The 27,859-nt window shown below is 39.6% G+C and overlaps 2 protein-coding genes across 10 annotated transcripts in view; both read left to right on the top strand.

Annotated features, from left to right (window-relative positions):
- Positions 1 to 17,550, top strand: part of RASSF3 (Ras association domain family member 3) — a 115,720-nt gene extending 98,170 nt beyond the window's left edge. For all 4 annotated transcript variants that reach the window (XM_069773607.1, XM_069773608.1, XM_069773610.1 and 1 more), the window contains 4 exons: positions 11,377 to 11,484; positions 12,824 to 13,091; positions 14,180 to 14,295; positions 14,667 to 17,550. In XM_069773607.1, the coding sequence (XP_069629708.1) occupies positions 11,377 to 11,484; positions 12,824 to 13,091; positions 14,180 to 14,295; positions 14,667 to 14,816 (642 nt within the window). In that variant the 3' untranslated portion in view covers positions 14,817 to 17,550. The remainder of the gene's footprint in view (positions 1 to 11,376; positions 11,485 to 12,823; positions 13,092 to 14,179; positions 14,296 to 14,666) is intronic.
- A 476-nt stretch (positions 17,551 to 18,026) lies between these two features.
- Positions 18,027 to 27,859, top strand: part of LOC104325996 (adipocyte plasma membrane-associated protein-like) — a 21,996-nt gene continuing 12,163 nt past the window's right edge. For 2 of the 6 annotated variants that reach the window (XM_069773387.1, XM_069773391.1), the window contains exons 1-9: positions 18,027 to 18,088; positions 18,861 to 19,023; positions 19,178 to 19,267; positions 19,834 to 19,955; positions 23,303 to 23,401; positions 24,834 to 24,983; positions 25,414 to 25,526; positions 26,726 to 26,886; positions 27,613 to 27,808. In XM_069773387.1, coding sequence (XP_069629488.1) covers positions 19,007 to 19,023; positions 19,178 to 19,267; positions 19,834 to 19,955; positions 23,303 to 23,401; positions 24,834 to 24,983; positions 25,414 to 25,526; positions 26,726 to 26,886; positions 27,613 to 27,808 — 948 coding nt within the window. In that variant the 5' untranslated portion in view covers positions 18,027 to 18,088; positions 18,861 to 19,006. Of the gene's footprint in view, positions 18,089 to 18,152; positions 18,385 to 18,860; positions 19,024 to 19,177; positions 19,268 to 19,833; positions 19,956 to 23,302; positions 23,402 to 24,833; positions 24,984 to 25,413; positions 25,527 to 26,725; positions 26,887 to 27,612; positions 27,809 to 27,859 lie in introns of those variants that run through there. The other 4 variants (XM_069773389.1, XM_069773388.1, XM_069773390.1 and 1 more) reach the window with 4 other exon arrangements.

Below are 27,859 nucleotides of genomic sequence, written 5' to 3'. Positions count from 1 at the left end.
GATTCATTTGTGAGAAATAAATGTGTGTGTGCATGTGTGTTCTGGAAAACAAATTCATACTTGAAACTAGGCAGCAAGTGTATTTTTGCAAAAAGGGTTGACTCTAAGTTGGAGGCAGTTTTCCACTTTCATCATGGTAGTAGCGTGTGTTGTTTTTCTTTTCAGAGAACATACGAGTTCTGAAGAAACTTGTCCTTTTGTCAGTCCCGCTCTGCTTGCAGCTGAAGTGCTTGGTAGCCAGTTTAAATGTATGAGTAATAAAAACAGGGTGTAGAAAAACAAGGGATTAAAACCCCTCAGAAAGGTTATCATTACCATGCTGATGAGTTTATTCAAGGCATAATCTTGCTGAATCAATGGGTCAGTTTCCTCACAATGCAGAGATCTGAGGATTGAGTACTACCTCACCAGTGTGAGCTTGAAGTCTCTAGGACATGGGCTTTAGTTGGTGGTGGCATGGGGCTGAATGGCTAAGGTCCAGTGGCCCACTGCCTTTGCCAGTTTCTTCTCATCTAAGCCACTCAACTGCATTCATCATCTGCAAGATGAGAATAATTTAAACCAGGGAGTTGCAGCAAAGCTGGATCCAAGACTGGTTCTAACCTTTTCAAAACTCTTCATTTTCCTTCTTACTGGAACAGCTGTCAAATCTGAGCTCTGAAGCTTTAGTAAGTTCAATCTGGAACTCTAGTAAAATTGAGTGAAGGTGGGGAAAGAACTAAAAAATTCCTGTTTGCTGCAGCCTTGAGACAGATAATTGACTAAAGGGTTCTGGTATTTATTTTTCAGCACTTGACCTCTTAAGGCTGGGGATATAAAAGAGAGGTAAAATCCTCTCATTAAGGTCAATGTAAGTTTATGCTGTAGTAGTACACAGTGGTGATGCTGACATGGCTGCCTAGTTTGCCCCCTCTCCTTTTTTCTTTCCTGAAATACCGAACTGAATTTTTGCCAGATCTGATCTGGCAGTAGTAGGTAAAGCTAATGATTGTGGTGTGCTGCTTCAGAAATGTCTTTTGGATACTACCCTATTTTTAATAAAAACATGCTAATAATAAAGGCTGTACAGGAGGATGCAGTCATTACAGTATCAGCTGTTAATGAAATGTGCTAGGTGATATAATTTTTCTGGAGTGTGAAAGAAGAAAAATCCTTCATGCAGGCTAGACTGCAGGGGTGCCTCCTTTTGTCTGCACTATGTGAAATATCTAATTTGGAAGCCTCTTTGAAGAGACTGGTTCCTTTTTTAATATATCTATGGAAGCTGTGTAGAGTATTAATTACACAAAGCGCAGCAAGAGAGGTAGTGTGGGTGTAAAAATATTTCCTATGGGCTTATTTCATGGAAACCTAGCTTGCTCTGTTGAAGGAGAGGTGCAGTCACTGAAAACTTTATTAGGTTTTAGATGGAGTTAGTTTTTAGCTCTTGCCATTTGATGTGTATGTATATAGAGCAGCAGTTACATAAGTTGTCTGTAAATGCATATGATGGTTTTATTGTGATCATATTCAACATACTAAGAAAATACTTTGGCTTAGAGGATGTGTACTTTACTAAAGATACCAGTGATGGCTTATAACTTTTAACATCCCTCCCCCGCCCCCCGCCAAGGTTATTGTTACGGGCTCTTGAGGCCTTTAAAATGCAGATTTTATTTGAAAAATAGATAGTTGTGCTTCCTAAATTTTGTGGGGTTTTGAGATGCATGTGTGGTAGAAGAAGGCTTTTTCCCTTCAGAAAAGTTTCAAATATGAGATCAGCACCAGGTTGACCGAGAGAGAGACAGTAACTTCTTGAATTTTGGAGGGAACTGTATGTCCCTCAAACAAGGAACTTCCCCCTCTCCCACCCCCCCATGACCAGTATTTGACAAGACTGTGCATCTTTTTGAATAACATTGTTTTCATTGTCATGTCCATGATAAGGGAAAAATTGGCAGGGTTGCGCTATATCTGAAGAGCCAACGCGTTACATTACAAATTTCCTAGATGACAACTGTTGCTGTGCAATTTTTAAGAGGTTTGGTTTTTTTCTTTCAAGTAGAACAAATCCAAACAAAAATGACTTGGTTGGTGGGACTGTGACCATGTGCAGGCTCAGCCTGGTTAGGAAGTTGTTGCCTTTTCTCGATACAGGCAGGTTTTGTCAGAAGGCTTAAAAAATAATTTGATGACATCTTTGAACTACCCAGCCAAACCTGGGAAGGGAATGTTACTCTAAAGATAAAATGGTGTTTGACACACATGCGAAAACCAGCACATCACCCAGCTTCTGCTGAGACAAGGCCCATGACTGAGCTTGCCTCAGACTTGAGAAGCACCGGCAGTAACCATGGGGAGAAGAAGACTGCATGCCTTGGCCTGGCACGGGACTTGTTCTTCCTGCACTGTGCTTCCTCAGGAACGGCTGGTTGGTTTCCAGTACCAGTTTTAATGTAAAATATAGATAGTTGCATTTGAAGACCTGTGGGGTTGTTGTTGCAAACAACCTCTTCCTGCCTTCTGTTAGATGGAGTGTGTTGGATTCTTGCATTGCAGGGTCACATGCAAATACTGTGGTGTAATGACCTGGGGTCCTAATGTATTACTTAATTGTCTGATTGCTAACTGTATTAATAGCTCAGCTTCCAGACCATACTTAACCTTCTTTTCAAGATAAACTAATTAGTTTTCTATACAATATCTTGTATAAGCTTGTTTCTTAACTGACTGCTAAAAGCTAGATTTTGCTGCACAGGTCACAAAGAGGCTGGTAATCCATTTTACTTCATTAAACCCCTTATCAGCTTAAATAGGCAGCAGTCAAAACTCATATGCTTTCTGGAGAGGAGACCTGAAGGAGGTTATTTACTGTTTGTTATGCTTCTTACATCTAGTTTTACTGAAATTTGCAGAATTGAAACAGCTGTGAAATGTTACTTAAATCATGTACTGTATTGCTCTAAAAATGTCATAATATGCAGATTTGTACTTTTTTTTTTCATAAAACCTGCTGTGTTTCTGTGTGGGGTCAGAATCTTAATGCCAAGCATCAGATACTATTCTTCGTGGAGTTGGTTTTCACTTTAAACAGATGACTGGCTTTTTAAAACTGGGTTGCATGCCAGTAGTTAAGTACAGCCATATAGGGTATGACAGGGTTTGTAACTAGGGGTTTTCAGAGGTGAGGTCATGATAAACTTCGACAGAACTTAAGCAGCAATCTTAATGTCACCAACAAATAGAATGCTTTTTCTAGCCTTCCTTTCACAGTGCCTGAACATTAACTCTGTTCATATTGCCTCTATTTGAAGGAAAATAATTTGTTAAAAGGAATAAAGGGAAGTTAGAGTTCTTTTTTATTTCTCTGCTGCTTAAAAATATTCACCATATAAACATCTGAGTGTTTATATCGGAGAGGTCAGACAGGAGCCATAATGCTTTACTTTATTTACCCTTTGTCATTCAGTGCTTTCATTAGCATGCCAAGTCATGTGGTGTGGTGGTACTTTGGAAAAACTGAAAATACTCTGAAAGTAGCAAGTATTTACTTATTAACTGGAATGCCTGTATCTTGTAAAATTATGCTAGAATTATAAGCTGTGGTAGTTGCATAGGAATTTCTTTAACCACTATGGAAGTGCCCGATAGAGAGACCATGTTGTATCATGGGTATCTTAGATAGATAAAGATTTTTCATAAACCTGTAGCGTACAAATTAATAAACAGAGAGCACCTAAGCTTTGGTGTGCCTATGTACTGAGTTCTGCATGCAGCTCTGGTTGCCACATCTCAGGAAGGGCTTACTGCAATTAGTCGCCCTTCTCTAAAATGATTGAGGGGACGGAGCAGCTACTTCAGGAAAGACTAAGGGGACCAGGGCTCCTCACTTTGGAGAAGAAAAAAAGGAGGGGTGTGATCATGGTTTACAAAATCACAGAGTGATGTATAAGCTGAGTGTGAAACTTAGGTTCACCAGGTCCTGCCATATTAGGATTAAGGGGCACTCAATATATTTAACAGAAGTTTTCTTCTGTCTTACTAGAAGATCAGCTTAAAGCAGATGGCAGTCATGAATTTCAGGAACTTGCTGCCACAGGAGGTGTAGAGATGGGCAGCATCGACAGGTTCAAAAAGGGTTTATGTGCATGCGTGGACACCAGCTCCATAAATGGCCACTGAACAGACTTGGAAGGGAGGTGCCCTCTGAATTCCTGCTACAACATTTGTGGATGCCAGCAGAGAGGCTGCAAAAAAGGCTCACTTGCTTGCTCGAAACAGCCTTTATTTTTGCTGCTGTCAGAGGCAGAATACTAGGCTGGATGCACCATACACCTGACCTGGTGGGTGCTGCTTCTCTTCTACCTCAGGAGGGCATGGTGCAGGCTGTTCGTGGACTTGATTTGATTGTCAGGATAATCACTTAAGACTCAGGTCAACCAAACCTGCTTAGAAAAACGAAATCTTTTTCTAAAAAAGAGACTGCTTCTTTGCCCTGTGTGCCACTGACTGGTGGGAACTGGGTGGCTCTGAGTGCATAAAGCAAAAGGTGCTAAAGAGGATACAGAGATTATTCTGCCCACATTCATCCTGTCAGAAAATTCCCCTTTCCCTGACCCAGAGAGCAACCTCACCCCATTCAGGAGGACACAAACATTTCAAGGTGCAGCTGTGTGAGAATGTGCAATGCTTGGAGCTGCTTGGATGCTAACACTTTTCCCTGGCCACCCTGCCCCCCTTTTGGTCTTCTCCATACCTTTCTGGCTACTGGTGTCTCTGACTGACCATCTGTGGATGGACATGACCAGTAGCTCTACCTGGTGATTCTCAGGCTTTCAAATGAAGGAAGAGTGCATCTTCTGAGTGCAGGCTTGCCCTGGGATGGAAGGAGGAATTGCTGTTGCTAGAAAAGCTGCTCTGCTCTCAGAAGAGTTAGGATAAGGAAGAAGCAAGTTGTTTGTTTCAGAATAATTTAATTGCAAGGTTCAATTTCTTTCTTTCCTGTGGGAGTGCTGGCAGGCTGTGTAGGAAAGAGAGTGTTCTTGCTTGTAGAAGTAGCAACAAATGAGATCAGAAGTCCCCTTTCTCCATTTTCCTTCCTGTGTTCTCTGCTGGGCTTTTTTGTTGTTTGACAGGACTGTTAGTTAAATCCTTTCTTTAATGCAAACATGATGTAAGTAGAATGCATTAGCTGCAATTTTTATGACTAAACAAGACTTAGGGGTTTTGGAGGGGGGTTGGTTTTTGGTGGTTTTTTTTTGTTGTGGTTTTTTTTTTTTAATGTAGATTAGGCCACATTTCTCATTTGTCAAAGCCTCAGCGCTTTACTTCAAAAATGATTCCTGGCCACAATTTACAGCAGGATCAGGGCAACTTTATTTGTCTGACTGAATCAAAGGTCACTATATGTGTGGGATTAATATGAAATGTGAGGGCAGGGGATAGGGACTGACATGGCTTAAAAGTTGGCTTGAGCTCCCACAGGTCTTTTGTTATTTAGATTTCTTACAAAAATACTTCAATATGTTCCTGGGATAGGTTAACCTTTTGTCCACTATATTTTCCTTTGTCTGTCAAGCTGAAATATTAAGAGGAGCGTGGTTCCCCATTCCTCAGGAGATGCTAATTTCTAGAAGTTTTGTGAAAATTGGAGATTAGATAGAGGAGAGAGACTTTCTTGTATCCCTCCACAAATAGAAGCCTATAGTAGCAGTTTGGGGAAGCCATGCATCTGTCTCGAGGCAAGGATCCTGAGGAAACAGGCTTCAGGGTTTGGGGGTTTTCTTTGTTTGTAGAACTTTTTCTCAGCCTCATCCCATAGCAGCTAGCTGTTGAGCTTAGCTTAGTGCTTTCTTACTGCGTGCAGTATTAGGGTTTGGCAGTAACCGTGAGACTTGAACTTTTCATAAAGTCCCAGATGTGATGTGATTCTTCTTTTTGGGGACCACAACTTGATTTGCAGTTCATTTTAATTGTAATCTGTGCAGTTTTAGTTGTGTTCATTGAGGATTCATGCTGAGCTAGTCTTGGGGGGGCTGAGCATAAAAGTTAAAAAGAGTGCTGCTTCTTTAAACATCTGCGATACAATAAATGAGATGTGTATGGGGCGTAGAGGTGATTAAGAAAAAACATTTTCTGCCCTTTTTGTTGAGAGGAAGCTCAACTGTGAAGAGGCATTGCATCATGAGCTCTAATGAAAGACCAGCTATTCCCCTTGGGAAAATGAAAGCACTTGCCTCATTTCCCCTCTCACTGGCAGCTGTAGCTTAGGAATTTCATTTGAGAATGAAATGCTGCTTTGGTTGACCTGAGGAGTGGCTTTAATACAAATGGTCGCAGTGGTGTGCGCTGTAAGTGTTGGGAAGGACAGCATGATTTTCATAGAAGTTAATAGCTCAGACTAGAGGTAGTGTTTTGGACCCAGATATATCATCTGTATGGGTTCTGATGTATTCAGCTGTCTCCTTGAGATTAGTTTTTATCTTTCACATCTGTGCTGGGCTGAGGAAGCAGCAGATAACATGAGAAGCAGGGAATGGAAGGAGACCAGGAGCTCTGATAATGAGGAAAACACACTTAACTAGGCTGGGAGGAGGAAGGGGTGATGACATGGCAGCCATTACTGAGAATATCATTTGGCTAAGTGGTGGAGGAGTCACACCTAAGTCAGGTTTGATTTTTTTTTTTTAAACAAAAATAACATTGAAATGTTTGTGCATTGTTTTATAGAGAAAATTCCTTTTTTGAACACACACTAGCACCCAGAAGTGCCATTGTTAAGCCCAGCAACATCTAGGTCTTGGCTGACAGAAGAAGATGTAGTGTGAACTGCTCTGCTGCCAGTGCTTATACTCCACTCTGCTGCTGTGACATAGGCAAGGATCTGTGGTTAGGAGACTCATCACCAGGCCTAACTTTTGAAGAAAGGCAGTTTCACAATTCCCAGCCTACAAATTTTGTGAGGGGTGTGTGCTGGGCGTTTTGTAGAGAGCTGGAGATGAATCAGCTGTGCCTGAATTGGCCGAGAGATGATTTGGCTGGCTGGAGTGTGCTGCCCCTCGGGCCTCAGCAGTGTGCTGGTTCTGAGGAGCTGTGCCATGGGTTGCAGAGCATAATGGGGGGGCATGGGAAGGCCACGGTGGAAAAAGCAGCTTTTGTCCTGTGCTGAGTGAGCCACCAGGTGACACACAGAGTGGCTTCTCTCTTGCCAGACCAGGCAGAACTGTCTCAAGAACTGATGATAGGTGTACTTGGCTGTAACATAGGGACCTCCCCTCTGAAATGCCCTTGCTCCTTTGTTTAAAACAGCTGATGTTGGAGTAATTGCTTTCCCCAGTAGTCCCACCCTGAGTAGGTGTGGCTTCAGGCACTTGGTCACTATTTCAGAGCAATGTGATACAAGCATATTGTAAAGCATAGCACAGATGAGTTAGTTACTGCTGTTACTCTGCTGTTGTATTGGATGACTTAAGGTCTTCTACAGGTAATAAATACACCTGCTGAAATAAAAGTGGAATTTGATCTGCCAGACCTAAGCAGAGTTAGCAGAGGATTTTTCTTTTAGAGGGTCCTGTTATGAGGTGGCAAGTACAGAAGGAAATAAGAGAACTGTGGGAAATGAGTTTGCCAAGTCTTCCTCCATGCACCTAAGTACACCGGTCAAAGAAGACTTACTTATTTTAACTTAAAGCATGGCTAGACAAAGCTGTATGGCAAAAGTGAAGTGCCGCTGTATGCTGAGAGCAATTCAGCTAAACTGTATACCATCTTGTCAGCTTCTCTTCACATGTTGGTTGAGTATAATTAGGAAAATTAAAATACACAAGTGCCTCAAATCTGCATATGCTACTTAATGATACTCACTGAGAGCAGCTGACCCAGTGAATAATAGTGGGCTGAGGCTTTCTTGTTCATAATAAACTCAGTGAGGTATTCCTTTATTGGCTTTCTCCTGACAGCAGTGATGTGGCATTTACTGTCTCTGCAGTCTGTGTGACAGCAATGTGATTTTTCTATAGGCAGTGGTGTCTAGCTAGCAAGGAGCTTTTGTTTGCTTGGTTGAAGTGATGTGCCCCAATGTGTTGGGGGCAGTTGGAGTGTTTTGAGCTTTTGTTTGGGAGTGGAAGGGTATCTGAAGATTAATTCATTAATATCTTGGGCTTAGGTTTCCAATGGGACAGACTTAGGTTTCCTTTCCTTTGACAGGTATCTTCCATGGTTCACTGTCTGTGGTCTTGATGGTCAAGTCCACCAAGGATGGTGGACTGGGGTGAAAATGATGATTGAAGTAAACAGTGTTTCTGTCTATTGTGTACAGTGTTTTTCTTGAATGATTTGGGTCTGTTCTTTAATGTTTTATTCCTAGTATTCCTTTTTTGTATTCAGTTCATAGTTTTGCATAATCTACGTACTGTTAAAATTAGTTGAGGCACAGGCTTTGGTTGTTTAGAAGTTATGAGTTATAGCTGCATTTGTTGGCAGTATGCTACAGGAGGTTATCTCAGCTTTTGTGTAAACAGGGCTCCATGTTTTCTGTGTGCTTAATTAAACTTTACCAAAATTGCCTGGCCTCTAGGGCTGATGCAAGAAGGTGGAAATTCCAGTGGTATGTTCAAGTAGGGAATCATGTCTGACTTAACCGAGGGAATGACAGCTCCCCCAGTGATGCCCAGTGACCCACAGCTCTGCACCGGGGCCACACTTGAGAAGATTCTTATTCTTGGGAGAACAGAAATGTATATGAAAACTCTTCTATATGAAAAAAGGAGAAAGTTACTTGCTGTCTGTTCATACTTACTAATTTGTTTACCAAGTTTTCTCTCTCTCTCTCTCTCTCTCTCACTTTTATGTTTTTTAATCATACAGGTTGTTTTTTAGCTGTCAGCCTTGTGAACTTACCCTATGCCATTAAAGGCAATAGGTTCCTTCTGTCATCTACAGTCCTTAAAAGTCATTTTTGCAAAATTAAATCTCTTGAGGTGCACAGAAGTTCATGTGAAGTGGGGTTTGGGGGGGGGGGGGGGGCGGGTGTTGTTTTTTAACAAAGGTTGGGGTTTGAACATAGGAAAGGTGGTAAGTGTTTTCCTCTTTTCTGATTTGTGTTTTCTCTTGATGATAATGGATGTTGTGGATGACTTCAGTAATCATGGTGACAATCAAGTCCAACGGTAGATGAGAGAGGTACCTGCTTGAATAATCAGCAGTGGAATAATGATAAATACTAAAACTGAAGTGCCTGTTATTGGAAGTTCAGTATCAATACTGTTAGCAGATCAGAGACGTACGAACTGCACAATATGCTCATGTCTCAGATGAGTCTTGCTGGTATCCATGTGAAAGGGCTTGTCTGCAGCTATACAGACTAGGAACATTCCAAGTTAAAGCCTGGTTTCTTGAAATCAGCCATATAAATGGCAAATGCTCTGTCAGACCTTTATGGCTAGAGGCCTGCAGGCTATTCCCTGTCCCTTCCGTATCCACTGCTAATGTTGTCTCGGTCCATTCTCCATTCCCACAACATTATTTGAAGTCAACATTTAGAGTGCCTGTATTTCCAGACTCTGACTATGGGTCGTTGCTTTTGGTATTTATTTTAAGCATGAAAACAGCAATAACATTTACTTCTATTTCAGAGAAAAAAAATTACTACTTCCCCCCTGCCCCCCCCGCCATGCCTGCTTTGTTTTATAGCTATTCATTTGCCCCCAAATAGAACACTACAAAGCTGTAAGAGCCTCTGGGGAGATGAAGTGAGCAGTTTAGATGGAGCTGTATTTGTCATTATTATGGCAGTTTGGGGGAGAGGGAAGATGAAAAATAGAAGGGCAAGAAAGCTTAATTTCTCTAGTGAGAATAGAGACTTGAATTCTGACAACATTTAGTAATTTGGTATTTTGTAATAGACTAGGTGGGGTCTGGCAACTGCGCAAGATGCTTACACAGTCTTAGAGTTGGGCTCAAGGAACTAATAGCAGAGCTGTGTTTTACTGGTATTCCTTTTTACCTCAGTTTCCTGATCTGAGGAATATAAATAAATAAAGGTATATTCTCTGTGTTGTGCAGGAAATCAGTATCTGAGCCCAGATCAGAATTCAAGGTTTCTGGCTTCCAGTTCGCCATTCAGACCACACCTTTCTTTTTATAGCTATGGGAAAAAAGTCCACTCCAGCATGTCATTTAGTAAAATGCCATATAGGAAAAGCAAAACTAAGCCCCAAAGAGCTAAAACTAGCCGGTTTTAAATTAGGAGAGAGAAAAAGCTCTCCAAATTATTTCTGGCAAATGGAAACTTATAGTTCCACAGCAGATGTGCTCATCTTTGGGGTCATTTCTGGCAAACTGAAGTGCCCGCAAAGGTGCGCGCTGAGTGGTGTCCCAAAGACTCTGATACAGGACTGGCTGAAGTCGGGGAAATCCTTTCTTGGGATAAGCTCAGCTGAGATGTGCTTGTGAGGACAGACTGGAACACTGTGACTTGACGGTTTGTCCATACAATGAATGTATATTCCTGTGATCAGATGTACCCTGAAAGCTTCAAGCTTCTTTCAGAGCTTCTCCTTTGCTAAGTGAAGTTTTAAAATCATTAAAGCTGAGAGCTGAAGCTCTTTTCCTACTATATATGGCATTTGTGCTAGTGGTAGAAACTGGAGTGTATTTATAATGCTCGTTTGCTGCAGGAATACGGGTTGGGAACAAATGTTTGTTTGGATAAAATCCAACTCCAGGGATTGGTTTTACTGCTGCATGTAAAATCTGTAGCGAGCTCATAAAAGCAGCCGTTGAAAAATCTAATAGGGCCTTCCCCATGGAAAAAACATGAACTTGGTGTGACATTGTATAACTAGGGAGCTACTTGTGGTGTTTTGGGTAGTAGTTGGTGACCCTGTGTGTAACATGCCATCTGTTGTGTTGGAATGCAGGGATGCTCTTATGTTGTTGGGACACACAAGATTGTTGGTGTTATTTGTTAGTACATGCTGCTATTTTCATGTATGTTCTTCATTTGTTTAGAAATACTCTTTTGTGCCCTAAGTAATATTTCATGAAAATTGCAACTGTATTCTTAACAGTATTGCATAGCATTGACATGAGCAAATCAAGCCATAAAATGAGCTGGGCTGTTTTACATACTGCTGATAAATATTTGAATGAAAACAGTTGGCAAAAGAAAGGACACAAGTGTCTTTGGGTGTGTTGATTTAACCATTCAGTCCAAGTGCTCTGTTTGATTTGCCTAACATGTTAATCCTTTCTATTGCTGTACAGCTAATTTTACTGTATGTTGAGCCTCTGTGGAATAATTACCATTTGGACTAAGAATACTTATATCCAAAGTCATAAAAGAATTGCTTTTCTAATTTTTTTTTCCTCTAAAACTTGTCTCTGTTGTTGTTGAAGGATGTTCAGAAGGAGAGAGAACCTCATGTTTGTCTCAGTAAAGAAGAAGTTAAAGAGAAGATACAAAGCTATAATTCATCTGTCACTGATAAATTAAAGATGACCTTGGTAAGTTTTGAATAGGATTCCTGTTATTTTTAATAGGAGCAATTGAACTTTAACTTTGTAGTGCATTGTGAATCATTTTCTTAGCATCCTGTATATGAAACTGTCTGTTTTAATGACTTTCTAAGAGGCTCTTTCTTAAATCTGGAAGTTGAATCTCACATCTGAAATGTTTTTATCTGTGTAGCTCTTTTACATGGATTGAAACAAACTAGTAGAAACAAATGTATATGTCATTTGAAATGTGTTTAAGATAAATGCTCAGTTGACACTAAGATGTAAATTTGCCAGATGAAAACCCTCAGCTGGTAAACACGAAGATAAAATATATCTTGTTTGTGTAGATAATTTTTTGTCAGGTATCTCTCTGATAAAGATGCTCAACCAATGAGAAAAGTTAACACACAATATTTATTATAGGAGACTTATTTTTCAGAGTAGTCATACAGGTTTTCAGCATGAGGAGACTTCCTTCCCCCCAGCCCCGTAACGCAGACAATATAGACAATGCATATAGACTTTTCATTTCCAAGGATTGTAGACCAGGTCTAAGGCTCAGTCCAGCCTACTGCAGGCCATTTCATTAAAATTCACATCTATCTGCCTAGCAAGCTGTTACTCAGTCGTTTCATTGTCCAGATTTTCTGATATATTATGTATTCCTATGGGCGTATAGTATACGGAAATTTTGAAATTCCATTATATGCTTTAAACCGTGTAAGTACAACTGTGTACTAAGAAGATTTTTGTTATATGTCTGCATGTGGGTCAGGACTTACTATGCCTAAAACCAGATTGGCTGAAGTTTTCTAGCTCACTAAGGTTTGATCAATTTTGCTATTCTGTCTTTCAGAAGCAACTGGAATAAATAATTTGAAATGTTGATTAGATTGGCATTTATTGTGGTTCTTTTTTAATTGCAACAGGATTTGAGCGTCTAAATGCCCTAGACTATTTTGACAAGCACAGCTAAAATGTGGGAGATAATTTCTGTATTTCTGCATAAAATCTATTGTTGAAGATGCATGTTAGTGGTCTTTTTCACTTCATAGTTCTCTCCTAACATGAAAACTTACCACTAGTTTGTAGTACCTTTTGCTTAAAGAGATCCTAATTCTCTTAGAGAATTTCAGTAGTTATTATTAAGAAAAAAAATTAATATTCAGCAGATATACCAAAAAGACTAAATGTCTGAGTTATTGAAACAATATTTTTCCTATGAGATGTCAGGTATTAAATTGTGTTCGCTATGACCATTTTAATCTGCTAGTTAATAATCCACTAATGTGTCACAACTGGTCTTTACTGACTTTAACAGTCCAATACTTTCCTCCTGTTGCAGAACGCGAATGGGATTTACACTGGCTTCATCAAAGTTCAGATGGAACTATGCAGACCTATCACTGTGCAGTCTTCCCAGAGCCAGGGGAGGTGTGCTCACGGCAATAATGAAACTGCTTTTTACTTGCCGGATGGCTGCGTGAATACCCTTCACATCAGCAGCACCAATACTGTTCGTGAAGTTATTGAGGCCTTGCTCAAAAAGTTTTTCGTGGCTGACAACCCTGCAAAGTTTGCACTTTATAAACGCTGTCACAAGGAAGACCAAGGTATAAGTTAGGCTTGTGACATTTTGGTAGTGAAGCGGTTTGGGGAGGGAGTTGTGCTGTAGGAGTACTTGAAATAAGCAGGGTGGAAGAGCTCAGATAAATGGAGGTGACAATCTTGCTCTCTTGTATTTTTTCCTTACGAAAAGTAGCATGTGTAAGAGAGTAAATTATTTGGGGATATTTCAGGATAATTCACATAAGAACCTACTAAACCACCCACACAGATCTCCTGTGCCTTGTAGTCTGTTATATTTTATTTAATATGCCCCCGTATCAGGCTCTACATTTCAGCTAGCCTGATACACTGCAGATTTGTGAGATTAAATTACAGGACAGATTTTTAAAAAGAGAAACCTTGGTGTCTGTGATACCTGAAGTCCTTGCATTGGCAGACAGCTCTCAAGGTGATGAGCATCATGGGCATGTGCATTGTGTTCGTGTGTGTTAATTAGTGCACATGGCTCTCCCAGTGCAATGACTGCCCTTAAGAAAGTTTGTTGTATGTTGTGTTTGGAAATACCGGAAGATGCAAAAGGTATTTTTAGTGAAAAGTATGTTTTGCCAACGTTGCGTTCTTGCACTTAGAATCTGCTGCCTTCTGTGGACATTGAGAGCAGTTTCAGGAGTTCAGATGTTTCTGGCTGTCAGCCACACCAACTGTGTCAGGCAGGCAGAGTTGTCTCTTAGACTTGTGTATGAGGTTTTAAATAGAAAAGGTATCAGAATGGTAATACCACAGCTATGTTGTCTTAAGTGCTTAGTTATAGCAACAGAGCTGTGTTGTATTTTTTTCTTGTGCTTTTTCCCCTGCATGTATGCAGATGGTATACTGTGTTGACTAGAGGCCATTTCTTTCCTGCGTGAATGTAGTGTTGCACTGTTACCATCAGTCATCTGCTCAGCTTCTACCTAAAACTCATTTCCTCAAAACCAGTATGTAGACTAATATGTAGACAGTATGTAGAATGTGTAAATTTTGTGGCTACACATGCATATCTGAAATTTCTAACATTAGCTAGCATTAATCATTCAAAGCACTTGAAGCATCATTAGTAAAGGTGATAATATCGTGATTTCTTCTCATGCAGTTTATACATGCAAGCTGTCAGACCGGGAACATCCCCTCTACCTGCGTTTGGTGGCAGGCCCCAGAACAGAAATGCTCAGTTTTGTTCTACGTGAGCATGAAACTGGAGAAGTCATGGTACGTAATGCCCATGCGGGTTTTGTGTGTGTGTTTAACTTCATGGATGAGTGGGCTTCTGTTTGATCTGTGCTGGCAAGATGATCCATTTTTTGGAAGCAGGTTTTTTTTTTCCTTGTTCTATTTATTTTGTGCCTTTTGTAAACATTTCATCTGTGGTTAGACTGATCCATTGTTACTTGCAGAACAAAAAACAGTTTAAAAGAGTAAAATGTTTTCAGATCCCTTAAGATTTGCAAGGAGGGTGCCCAATACTGTTTCAGTTTGAAATTGTTTTGTGTCTGAGGTTTTGTTTAAAAATACAGTACATATAAACTACTTGTGTATTTTCTGTTCATCTCATCCGCCCTTTTCTCTTTTTCTCTTTCCAGTGGGAAGCTTTTAGTATTCCTGAACTGCAAAACTTCTTGCGTATACTGGACAAAGAGGAAAATGAGCAACTGCAAATCTTAAGGAAGCGTTACGCAGCCTACAGAGACAAACTTGAAGAAGCCCTTGGTGGGGTGTGGAAACCTGGTTAAAAGGGGGCCAAAGGACACTCAGGAAAAATGCACGCTACCAAATGTCAGTATAGCATGCCAAACCCAATGTACAAAGAGCAGCAGAGAGTAGTTTTCTTTATTCGGAAGACTGTTTTGTGATGCCAGGGTACCTGAATTTTGCTATAGACTTAGTTCCATAAGCCAGGTCACTTAGCATCTTTCACCCACAAGTAAGGGATTCTGCATGTTTGTACATCAGTTTGCAACCCTCTCTGTGCCTAGAGAGTTTTCCAAGTTATCTTGGTGCAAGCTGTGAAACTGTAATCAATTTTCTAGGATGCTATGAAATAAGATTTTATTTTTTTCTTTGCTTTAATGGTAGCTTTACAAGTAAGGGTGTGCAAATTGATGGGTTAAAAAAAAAAGATCTGGACAAGAATTAGTTGGAGCACTATCTTTGAGATGAAATTGATTTGCACTACCTTTCTGTTTTCAAATAGTTACTGTATAATTTGTGAGAGAACTGTTATAGATGGGAAGCATATGAGATCTTGTGGTTTGTTCTGTGAAATTTGTGGAAGGCTTTAAAGTGGTCTTTCTGGAGAAGGTAAAGAGAAAGTTGAAAAGAAGGTAAGAGTTGAGGGAGGAGAACTCTTAACAGCTGACAGAGGAGGACTGGTTTTAAATGGAAATAGTATTTATACAGAGGAAAGTTAAAATACTAATTCTACAAGATTAAAGTTTTAGGATGTTATAATATTGTGATTAAGTTTTATGTTTTTTTTTAACTGCATAAATCCACACTGGAAGAGAAGTAAAGATAATAGAAATAATGGGAAGGAATGAGAGGCAAAAGCTAAATAAGAATGGAAATGGAGCTGCACATATAAGCCATTACTGGAGAAGCTGGTTCCATAAATGCATAGCAAAAAGTGCAGCAAAGCTAAAAAGCTGCTTACTTGAATTCTGAAGAGTGGTCAATGTCTCAGATAACTCTGTGAGAAATACCCATCGAGCAAGTGTTTAGACATAAGCTGTAACTACAGATGCATTTGGTCTTCATTGTAAGTCAGATCTTTCCTCTGGCTCAGCAATTGGTTTTTAGGCTGGATAATTTTTAATTATATCTGAAAGACGAAAACAGCTTCCTCTGCTTCTTTGTTTGTTAAAGGCTCAGTCAGGCAAAGAAAGCAGAATTTCTTATTCATGTTTCCAGCTTAGCAGAAAATTAACATTTCTTGGCTGTGTTGGTGACTGAGCTTAGTAACTCTTGCTTTTAGTAATTCAGAGAGTTTTTTTCCTTATGGTTTTTAAATTCTTAATTGAAAAACTGATTACCAAATTCTGCAGACTGCTGATTTACTTGATTTAAAAGTAGGAAAAATGTAGCAAGAAAACTTTTTACTTTACTGTAAATATAATTGTTGTTCTTTCAGAGTTATTTATCTAAAAAAAAGCACGTTCAAAGGAAACCAAAGAAGTGGGTGTGCAATACAAGCATGAGGCAGATTTGAGTAACTGATACTTTAGTCATCATCATGCCAGAGAGGAAATGAGTTATATATTGGGGGTGGGGGGGTGGGGAGGTGGAGGAGTGCTAACAATTTAAGAGCAGCAGAAGTTGGTTTTTTTTCCTCCACTCTTAGGGTGTTTGTTTTAAATTCCCAAGGAATTGTTAAAACTTTGGTGACATCTAATGGATACTGTGTGAAACTCCAAGATGCTTCTGTTCTTCCCCTTAATTTGATGTAATTGTGCCTTTGTTTCCTTTCCTTAGTAAGACTTTTTTTTTAACCTCTTCACAGGTTTTCTTTGGTAAAAAGAATTTGCAAGCTTAATGAGACAATCATAATGTTTTAAAGTGTTAAGAGAAATTAAGGGTAGGACTAACTATAAAGTATATATAAGGCATATCTTGTTTGTTTTTTAATTTCACATGTAACATTGTAGTGCATGTGTGAGTTAGTAACATTATCCTCAAGTGAGACACTTTATAATGGTTCAGGGAATGCTTTTATGTTTTGTTACAATTTGTTTTTCTATGAATGCAGCAGCATGTCGGTGGGTATTCTGTTAACATCTACTTAATTTACGTATCTGCCCATAACTGTGTAATCATTACATAATCGCTGTCAATATTGAACCATTTGTTGCTCAGATTTAAACACTGTTTGAGTTTAAAAGTGGAGTATAAAAATATGTGAACTTTGTTTTTACTTGAACTAAACTACCAGTCTTTTAAGTAGGCGCATCTGCATTTACTTTAGCCAAAAACCTCAATCAGTGTTGTATGCACTATGAGTCTTGATTTGGGGTGAAGGGGGTGGGGGTGGGGGACCAAAATAAACTTATATTTTAATTTTGTCTTAGTCCATGGTTAATTATTGTAAGAGGTCATGTGTGGGGTTATTTTTTCTTTCTTTTTTTTTACACACTGGCGATTACAACAGCTTTAATTTAAAGGAAATGGCCATGCTGTCAGCTTTTTCTCTTTTTTTTAATTTTTGCATCAAATTGAACTGTCAGAACTTTTGTTGCAAAACTCTTTTCATTTCATTATATGATGGTACCAGAATGATTAAATGATATGGGAGGGGGGGAAGGGGGATGCAGGGAAACATTCAAATGTATGTCTTTAAAAACAAACATTTAAACTATTTATAATTTTGACAAGCTTAGTTTTATTTTTGTAGGGAAGTTTTTATTCCCCTTAAAGTTATTACTGAAATGGCAAAAAGTGATGGTTCCATTATTAAAGTTGAAGTTGGCAATACTTAGTTATGTGATGTGTGTTTATTTTTTTCTGTTACCTGAAGCTCGTGTTTTGATCACTTTGATGCCGAACGAGACTTCCTCGTAGCAATGAATGCGGGGAGGTGCAGCTTGCTGTAAGTGTAAGCTAAGGTTTGCCTAGAACAACAGATACATTTCAGCGTATGTGTTCCAGTCATACTTGTATGTTTTGTCTCCTGATTTTCGTGAAGAGTAATACAGGAAAACTAAACCAATCGGTTTTTCTCAAATACAAGAAGGAAAAAAAAAAAATCCAACCTTTTGAAATTGACGCACATACCTCGAAGTTTCCCTTCTCTTTCCCACATTTACCTCACACTCCGCCCCTCCGCCGGAGGAGGAGCCGCTCCCGTTTCCCGCCCGGGCGGCGCTGAGGCAATTCCCGCCGCCGGGGCCGCCTCTTCTCTGAGGAGAGCGGGCGGCCTCCCGCCTCGGAGGACGGCCCGGCGGTGGGCGGGCGTCCGCCCGCCCACCGCCGGGCCGTCCTCCGAGGCGGAGGCCGCCCGCCGCGACGCCATGTAAGCGGTGGGCTCGGTGGGAGGGCCGGCGGCGGTGCGTGAGGAGAGGTCTCCCCTGGGAGGGCAGCGGTGGGGGATGCGGAGAGAGCTGAGGGCAGCGGGCCCGCCATGTTCTGCCTCGGGAAGACGGCGGGCAGGGCCGGAGCGGGGCTTTCTTGTGCCCTCAGGGACCCGATTCCGCCGCAGAGGGAGCGCAGCCGCGGGCTCGCAGTGGGTGCTGTGCCGCCGTAGTTGGGTGGGAAAGCCCACGGTCGAGTGGTTTCTTCCTACAAAAAAAACGCCTGCAGAAACACGAGGTGAATACAGCGAGGAAGTGTCCTGGGCTGGAGGTGATCCGCAGGTCCTCCCTTCTCAGCAAGTGCCTTTTGCCCCTTTTTATCTTTAAAGGCATTTTAGTGGTTTTCTCTGGCAACAAGTACATTTAATTTTCTGGTTACTTATTTTGTGTTTCTTAAAAACGGTTTAATCCTCTCTAGTTCAATTGTTACTTTGGTCGTCGCTTTGGTCTCTCTGTTGCTCTTCTGTGGGCATTGCAGCCCTGCAATGGAGGAGATAATGGTTTGACCAGTTCCTTGAAAGTGGATTCATGTGAGACCTCATAGCTTCATGTGTGCAACAACCATATTATGACTATGTATGCACTTGGTAAAACCCATTAATAGCAAATACTCCAATACTCGGCTGGGGTAAGTTTGGTAAAAGGCCTTAAAGATACTGGAGTCATCAAAGTTGCTCACCACACAAGTAACTGGGCTTGGGTCTCTGCCTACAGCAGTTATGTACTACTAGAAACGCAACTTGGCAAAAGAAACCTTGTGGCTTTTGACTGGATCACCTGTCTGGAGACTGAAGAGTTCCAGCGTGGAGACGGAGCAAGACAGCAGTACTGCCTGTAGAGCAGCAGGGCCACTCCTCTCCATGGCAGGGATTGCCAGGTTGTTGCAGTCTGCTTTGTCTTCCTTTAGTCTGAACTTTTAGTACTGAGATTTTTTAACTTTTGGGAAAAAAAAATAAAAATGACTCTTCTTTTTCCCTTCCTGCCCTCCTCCTGTATGTGCATGATATACAATTGTTTTCTTTTCCTCCCAGGTTCCCAGTGTGGGGGTTTCCAGCTGCAGTCCTTGCGATTTTTGCTAGCATTTACTTTTTACCATCTCCCATTGATCCAGAACCGTTCATGTATGTTTCCCTGCTACATTTTAAAGTTTAATAGCATACTTGTGCTTGTCGGGAAATACCTGTGCTTTCAAAACTTCTTTTATACTTTTCATCCTACAGGAGCATATAAAGCATGCTACTTAATTTCATATGCAGGAGAAGTTGTGTTTCTCATATAAAACTGGAAAATAGAAACACTTTTTTAAACAAGTGAATTTCAGGCATAACAGTGCTGACCAGTGCAGTATTCATACATACACATAGAGAGATCGGTAGTAGATGTCAGACTAATGATAGGGAATAAAACTCTCTAGGATGATGGCAATTTTGTGTTGGTATTGATTTCAGAAAAAAACACAAACCTAAAGTCTGTATTCTTTTTAACCTTGGCCTGCAAGCTCCACAGAATTGTTAATTTAGTTTGAAGTAATAGTTTTAACAAACACTAATAGTTTTAACAAATTCTTTAAAAAAAGAGAATTCCTTGTTACTAGTATCTCTGGAATAAAGTCCTATTATTTTCTCTCCAAATAATTTTATAGTCCAACGTTGTCTTGTCTCTCACATTTATTATTCATTTGGTGCAGTTTTGAAAAGCCACCTCCTGCCTTAGTTGGATCACTGCAAGTGAATAAAAAGCTTCAGAGTGGACAAAGAATCTTCACAGGCCAACTGAAAGGTCCTGAGTCTTTTACTGTTGATGATGAAGGCAAGTAGATAACTTCCATATGGGTAAAGTTATATACCTCTGCTACATATTATACATCTGATACGTCTGCTTGGTCAAGTTATTAAAATAGAAGACTTAGGAAGTTAAATCCAAGAATTAAGAATTAAATCTGAAGAAAGTAAAATAGGAATGTTTGCTAAATGATTGCTCCAAAAATATTAAGATAATTGTATGTTCTTCCTTATCTTCACATTTGTAAACATTTCCCTGGAAATATTCCAGAACATTTTGTTATCTGCTGCTCCCAAGGACACAGTGAACGTCCTACTGCTATATTAAAAAACATACACCCACAAATTGGCGACATATAGAAGTCTTATTAAAATATAATTTTAAAAAGGTATAAAATGGCATGTTCTCTAAAAGTAACATGCAAAAACAGTTAAAGATTTTTTGTGGGAATTCTTCTAAATGTGAGTCTAAGCTTGGGCTTTTGACACGGAACTAGTGGTAAGCTTGCGTTGGTTTTTGTTCTTTTTCTGTTTCAGGTCTCCAAAAGCAGTGTTAATTTGCTGCTTGAGCTCAGTCGCTGAGTTCAGCACGCTCTTATTTCAAAAGCTCTTATTGAACACGGAGCCAGAGAGGGAAGGCAAATGGAATGTTTTAAAATTTGCATAGTTCTCAAAAACATATTTTTAGAGCAGCTTGGAATATGAAAGAACTTTTCACTGTCACAAAAAAACTCCTCTTACTTATCCACATAATTCATCTTCGTAGTCTGGCAGCTGTGAGATTGCAAAATGGTAGGTGTAGGAACCTTACAGATGGTGGGAAGCAGAGGGCTGAAGCGGTGTAGCATGTTTTGCATCTTTCCAACAACTCTCTTACCCAGAGTGTGACCAAAGTAGGGATTGCAATGAAAGTTCAAGCCAAATAGAGGAGACACACTGTGATCTTCTGTTTAGGACACAGGTTTACTGCTGTGGACTTGGGACTTACCTGTTCTGGAGGAATTGTTTTCTTCTTGATGTGTAAGTGGGTAAAATAGATTCCTGCAGTAGCCAGTAGGGAGAAGCAGGCAACTCCCAGCCCAGAGTGGTTCGAGCCAGGCAGTTCAGACACCCTCACTTATTGCTGGTGCTAGTTTTATGGTATTTTTCAAGGAAATATTGAATAGCCCCAGACATGTTTGTCTGAAAGATACTGTCTTGTGTTGTGTGCTACAGAGGTGAGAGGTCATCATCTGGAATGTTCTTGTTTGCCATTGTGCAAGCTGAAATTGGAAGTGTTTTCAGTCATAGTAGCATAGGCCTGGAAGGGACCTAGCTCAACACCTTGCATTGAGGCACCCATTCCAAGCAAATGTCTTCTCAAAGCTGTTTCGTTCCTGCTTTCCTCAAAGGTGCTATTTTAAATTGTCTTTTTATCACACTTTTTGTTCTCCACTTCTTCCTCTACAACTTTCAGAAAGGGTAGTGTTCACAACTGGAATTTTGCAGAGCGTATTTTAAATATGAGGACTAATCCTGCAAATGCTCTGTGTTGCCAAATCTAATCTCTTTCATGATGCTGTATAAAATACTGTTTTGGTTCAATTTTTCTTGAGTGTGTTAATGCTACCGTGTATCTTCCTTGCATTTAAGGATGTTTTAGGAGACTAGATTCAGTCAGTTGAAATCATACAATATGACCCAAGATTGTTTTAAGTGTTGTGGTGATGTTGTCTGATTTAGGTAAATGCTGTTTTCCATATGAATAAGACAGGATATTATGGGTAGTTAGAATAGTTCTGTTTTGCCTTCACTTTACTACAAATACCCATGAGAGAAGTCTGGTGCAAAACCCACTTGCACTAGCTATATAAATCTAAATATAGCATCATAGTCTAGTGCATAGCATGATAGAAAATAGCATTACAATTCTTTAAATACAGAATCTGGTATGTGATCAGAAATTTCAGCTGTTTCCAACATGCCTCGGGAGACATTGGAATGCCAGTATATTTTATGACAGCAAAGTTCAGCCTCTGTTTTTTCCCAGGCAAAGTTGTCGTATTGAACAGTGGCTCTGAAGTTCTCCCTTTGGATAAACAGGTGCTTTCTGTATGCCAGTAATCCTAGACAATTCTTTTAATCTAGATCTGACAGCTGATACTGTGAGAATCTGTCCTCTTTGCTCATAACATTTTTCCATAGATGTGTGAGCAGATGCTAGACATTTTTATACCTGTTTATCTGCTCTGGTGTAAATGCTCTTTAGACAAAGTCAGAATCCATGGTTTTTTAGTAATATTGGCATGGAAAGACAGCATAACTTCTATGCAGTGTCTTTTAACATCTGTTGCCAAATGACAGTGCACATCTTTAAATGCAAACAAGGCCAGGGTGAAAATGCAGGTCACACCTAAAGAAAATAACGTCTACTTTAGTTCAATCTATGTAAATAAAAGACATATCAGAGGAATGTTTCCAGACAGTTAACAGAATTTACACTAAAAGTGTATTTTTTTTGAACAGTAAGCCTAGGACTGGTCATGTGCATTGTACTATTTCAGAGCCTGGACTAGTCAGAAGGTAGGAGGACACTATTTTTCAAAGGTGGGGCTTAATCACTGCTAGTGTTTTCCCTTTGATACTCTACACAGAAGGTTTTGGCAATTGTATTTGACAATACAATGTCAAAAGATTTGAAGACTTCCTGTGAGGTTTTTGCCTTTAAAAGCAGAGGAGAAAGCAACTGCTAAGCAGGTATCCAATATAAAAAAGTGCTTAGTCCTTTAATGAAAACTTACGCATTTTTTGGTATTATTCTGGTAGTTCAAAACCAAAGCAAAACAGGGTCAAAAAACCAAAACACACTTGGTTTTTTTGCTTAGGATTTTAATGTCCTAGGAGAAGGATTACTTTCTTGTTTTGGATCAGTCATTGTAATGTTTTCCTTTTGCCTACTGAACATTTTAGCTAGCTGGTAACATGGCAGAACCCTCAGGACAAAAAGGTAGATCGTGTGAGCTCTGCTAATGCTTTCCCTGATTTTCACTGACACTAAGAGAACATCCCTATGAATCTTTAGTCCAGTCCTTGATGCCTTTGCTGCTATCCCAGAGGAGTCGTAAGATAGCTTTTAATGTTGTATGTTTATTTAAAATAAACATATGAACAATTCCTATTTTTTCTAATCACCAACTTATTATTGCTCTTTCTGCTTTATAAAAATATATTTAAGCTGTATGTTTTACTGTCTGTTTCATTGCTTTGTGTGTGCATGGAGTATATAAATTAAGAGAAAGGAAGGGCTCACAATAATGAGGAATTGTCCTTCTTTTCTAGTAAGTTTTATTTGCCTTGGTCCCTTTTAAAACAGTCTTCTAATATACTTATTTTAAGGTAATATCTACACTGGTACTGTGGATGGGAAACTATGGATGATCAGTGGTGGCCAGCTGCATTTCATTACTCAAATGGGGCAGGATATGCCTGAATGTGGTGAGCGACAGTTTTGATGTGAAAATGACAACAAACTTGTTCATATAAATGTCACTGAATGAGAAATTGAAGTGCTATTTTAGCTACCGTTAATGTTTTCTGATTCTTTTATGCAAATTTGTAAGAGAAGCCTGCTATCCTGTTTTTTCTTAATGTAGGCAAGATTAAGGCATAATGGCACACTTCTCCAGCCCTTGAGACTGACTTGCCATGGATTGCCATTTTTATTTAAATGAACAACATTTTAGAGAAGTCCTTCTATACAAAGCTTTTTGAGGGTGGTCTAAAGACAGGATTTATCCAATTATTTTCCTGCCTCAAGATCAAAATGTATTTTAGAAACAGTTCAAATCTTACAAAAGAATTGAAGACTCAGAATAGCATGTCCTGGTACCATCACCAGTAACTGGACTACAAGGTTGCATTTTCTTTCCTTACATGTAAACGAGGAAGACAAACACTGAAATGTTTATGTTTTTATCCTGTTTGTTTTTGATGAATCAAGCAGGCCTGAAAGGCCATTAAAATAGCTGGTTGGCTTTAGCCTCGTTTCATAAACATGTGACAGTTATGTAGGTGCTTTCCCTGTCCCCAAAGTCCCTGTGCTATGGGCTAGTCTTGACTGAATTTGAAAGAATTCTCAAAGATTACTGAACTGTTTTGAGGCTTATGTAAATAACTGACAGGTTAAGAAACCAAAAATGATTGATCCATTCAGAGCGAAATCAGAACTAAGCTGTGAACTTTTTGGCAGCTGTCAGTCAAGCAGTCAGCTTGTGTTAATGATCTGTTACAGCTCTAGTGAGCTGCAATGGATGTTGTCCCTTGCTTACTGGAGTACTAGGGGGGAATACATACTTTGGAGTAGAGGGCATTAGGTCACAAAACTGTAGGGTGTCAAGCTTTACTAATTTCACTGCTTTCAGGAAGATTACTCACTATAAAAATACTAAACATGGTAGATCTGGTTTTTGTAGTTTTACCTGAGGATTATATAGGACTCTCATGTGACCCCTCAGCACTTGGGCCCCTCAGCTGAAGGGAAGTAGTTAAATCTTTCCTAAAAGCGGCTTTCTCCCATCTTTTTCTTGGGGATATAAAATAAACAGCAGCTAATCCTTTTTTTCCGCACTGATTTAGTAATCCTACCAGTTTTTCAGTCATCTTTAAAGTTGTCTGGGAAACAGAGTAGAGCTGAATTTCTTTGAAGGTTGGCAGCAAATTTTTTTCTTAAGTAATAAGGAACAGAGATGACTAGAGTGGTGTTATACGGTCACTTCCATTGCGACTTACTTTTAGAGACAGTTTAAGGAAGCTTTTAAGGATGTAGTTTATTCAAGGATGGTAGTTTAGTGCTTTTCAGCCTTTGCATTTTCAGGATCTTCATTTTGTCAACCTCCTGGTCTTACACATTCTCCTATTTGTATCTCAGGAACTCCAGACTATGAACCAATATGTGGCCGGCCCCATGGAGTCCGAATGGATCAGGATGGTGATGTGATTGTGGTGGATTCATACTTAGGCCTGTACAAAGTCAATCCAAGGACAGGAGAGAAAACCCTCCTGCTGTCGAGTGAAAAAGGTGATGCTACAGTTAGCGGGGAAGTAGATTGATCCTGGATTTGGTCTTCATGCTTACATATAAATTGGAAGATTGAGGCACTTTAATCAGTTGACATCAGTACTACTGGGTGTGGGAACTGGGACTGATTGAAAGCCCATTGGCTTTGTATTTTTAAGATTTGTTTAAAAAAGAGGAAAACAAAAGCAATTATATTTGTCAGAGGCTTTTGGTTTGGTATGTGTTATGTTGAGCTGCAACCTGAACATGTTTCCCTGCAAATGAAAGTAATTTGGGACTTGGACTTCAGCTTGGGACAAATTAAGGATAGCATTAACTATGACATTTGGAATTGCAATGTCTGAAATATTAAGCTTGTGTGGATCTGAATAATTTTGAACACTTGGTGGTTTTGCACTTATTTTAATCAGTAGTCATTTTTATTAACTAGGTGTGGATGGGCTGCCTTTCAAATTCCTAAATGGCTTAGAAATATCAAAGAAAAATTTGATTTATTTTACGGATTCAAGTAGCAAGTGGGAAAGACGACATCACAAATATGAGGTGAGATGAGGTAATCATTGTAGCCATTTGTTTGGGCAGCTTAAGTGTTAATTTTTGTGCTGGCAGCACCATGTACTAGGATGCAGAAGAGACAAGCTTTTTTCGACTGGGCTTGTGTGTTTTAGCCAAGCATGCTATGAATGCAGCGAGCTGGAGCCCTGGGGCAGGGGATGGGCTGTGCTATTTTGTAGCTGCTTTTCCTGAAAAAAACCTCTCCGTATGACTACCCAAAGAAATTGTCATGCCATACACTACAGTCTGGATTTTTACAGCTTGTTAGTTTCTCTCTGGTATCTGTCTAACAAGCATGCTCTTGTACTGCAGTAAATGCAAGGTAGCTAATTGCTGGTGTACTTGAAGGTATCTCTTCTGTGTAGTCATAGCCTTTGAGGAAAACTTTATCTAGAACAAACTGTCTGTAAAGCTGAAATTCAGTGAGGTCACAGACATAAAGTTTACACTGAGTCTCCTCTTTACTACCAGAACTGTGGATAAAGTTAAGCCAGGAGAAAAATCACACGAAGGGACAATATATTTAAGGGGTGAGAATCAAGATCCAAGTTATTAAAAGGGGAAAAAAACCCGGAATAGTTGAACTCTCTTATGTGCCACTTGCTGTTTCTTAAAGCTGTCAGAATTATTGTGTGGTGGTACATCATCTTTGCTGTTTAGTATTTCAGACTTGACAAGGGGTTGCCAGTACAAATGACAAACATAAAGGCAGTTTCCTCTTCACAGGGCTTATGTGTATATAATTCAAAGCTGCCCTGCAGATTTGTAGCAGAAGAAACTTATTCAAACTATTTCATATCAGAAGTAAAATGTCAGCTGTTCACTTGCTTTAGCAGAACACTCATGAATGCTTTCTTGTTTGATTTGAAGTTGTTCATAGAAGCCTGATAGGCCTCAATATTTTGCTAAAGCAGGAACTGCAGAGTAGCATAGTTAGAACTCTGGGCTGTATAAACCATACACTACAGTCCCCCATGTTCCTGTTTTTACAAGAATGCTGTGTTCAGCCTGGGAAATGACATGAACAGAATCCTTTGCTCCTTTAGTGTTTTTATAAAGATGCCATCTACCATTTTGTAAAGTCTGCTTTTATCTAATTTATGTTAACACAACTGCTGAATATTTTCTGTTCTAATTGAAACCAGGTATTTTGATAGCCTAGTTTTTCATTAGATGTATTGATTAAGGTAATTGAAACAAACCATCTTGGTCGCCTCTTGGCCTATGACCCTGTAACAAGAACAGCAAGAACGGTGCTCAGTGGCTTGTACATGGCAAATGGGATTGCACTGTCTCCCTACGAAGATTACATACTAATAGCAGAAACCAGCATATGTAGAATCATACGGTATGTTAAATGTCAATAAAATGTTATATATTAGTTTATGTTACAAGTTTTTAGATCGATTCATAGACATGATTTTCATGTTCATCCTTTTCTGTTTTTCCTTACTTCACTGAAGATGTGCAGTTAACAGGGTTGCTATTGGAAACTCAGTTTAAATAACTTTTTTCTGTTGCAAGAGTCACAGGTTTTAGTTAATTCTAGGTAGAGATTAACAGTTGCTCTTCCCACTGCCAAATGTTTTTTATACCGATTTACTGATATATCAGACCCCAGTTCCCTCAGACTCAATTACAATTATCCTGATGACTCCATTATTAGTTACAGCAGACCTCAGAGGACAAGTGTCACTGCGTGATTATGATTAGCATAACACCCCATTTTTCCCATTTTAAAGGGAGTCAGTGTTTTAACAGTTTTCTATTTCATGGAAGTTCTAAAGCCAAACTTAATATTAGTGTTCATTTAAGAGGCACATTTTCCATGACTAGCTTTTTTTAATAGAACCTGGGAGATACTCTTTATGTTACATGTAGAAAGATGAGGGGTTTTTGACCAATTGTTGTTACTCAAGTTTAGTGCCTCTTTGCATTTACTGCTTCCCGCAGAGTCCTTTTCTGTATCTTGAAAAATTCCTTGCATGACTCAAAATGATGGATCTTCCATGCTGTTAAGCTTGCTGTATTTTGCAGCAGCCACTGTAACTCATATAAAATTCCCTTTTTGCAGCTATTGGGTGAGCGGAGCTAATGCAGGAAAAAAAGAAGTTTTTGTGGACAACCTGCCTGGGTATCCAGACAACATCAGATTATCACACACAGGCTTATACAGAGTTGGAATATCTACTACTCGCTTTCCTAGTTTCTTTTCTCCTTTTCTGGATGCTTTAGGACCGTATCCATTCCTGAAGAGATTTATTGCAAAGGTAACTTTGACACTGTGTAGTATTAACTATCAGTGTCACAAAAATGTTAAT

Source organism: Haliaeetus albicilla, chromosome 28 (assembly GCF_947461875.1).
Source record: "Haliaeetus albicilla chromosome 28, bHalAlb1.1, whole genome shotgun sequence".
NCBI lineage: Eukaryota > Metazoa > Chordata > Aves > Accipitriformes > Accipitridae > Haliaeetus > Haliaeetus albicilla.
The sequence above is the reverse complement of the archived record's forward strand: the minus strand, read 5'-3'. Positions and strand labels throughout refer to the sequence as shown.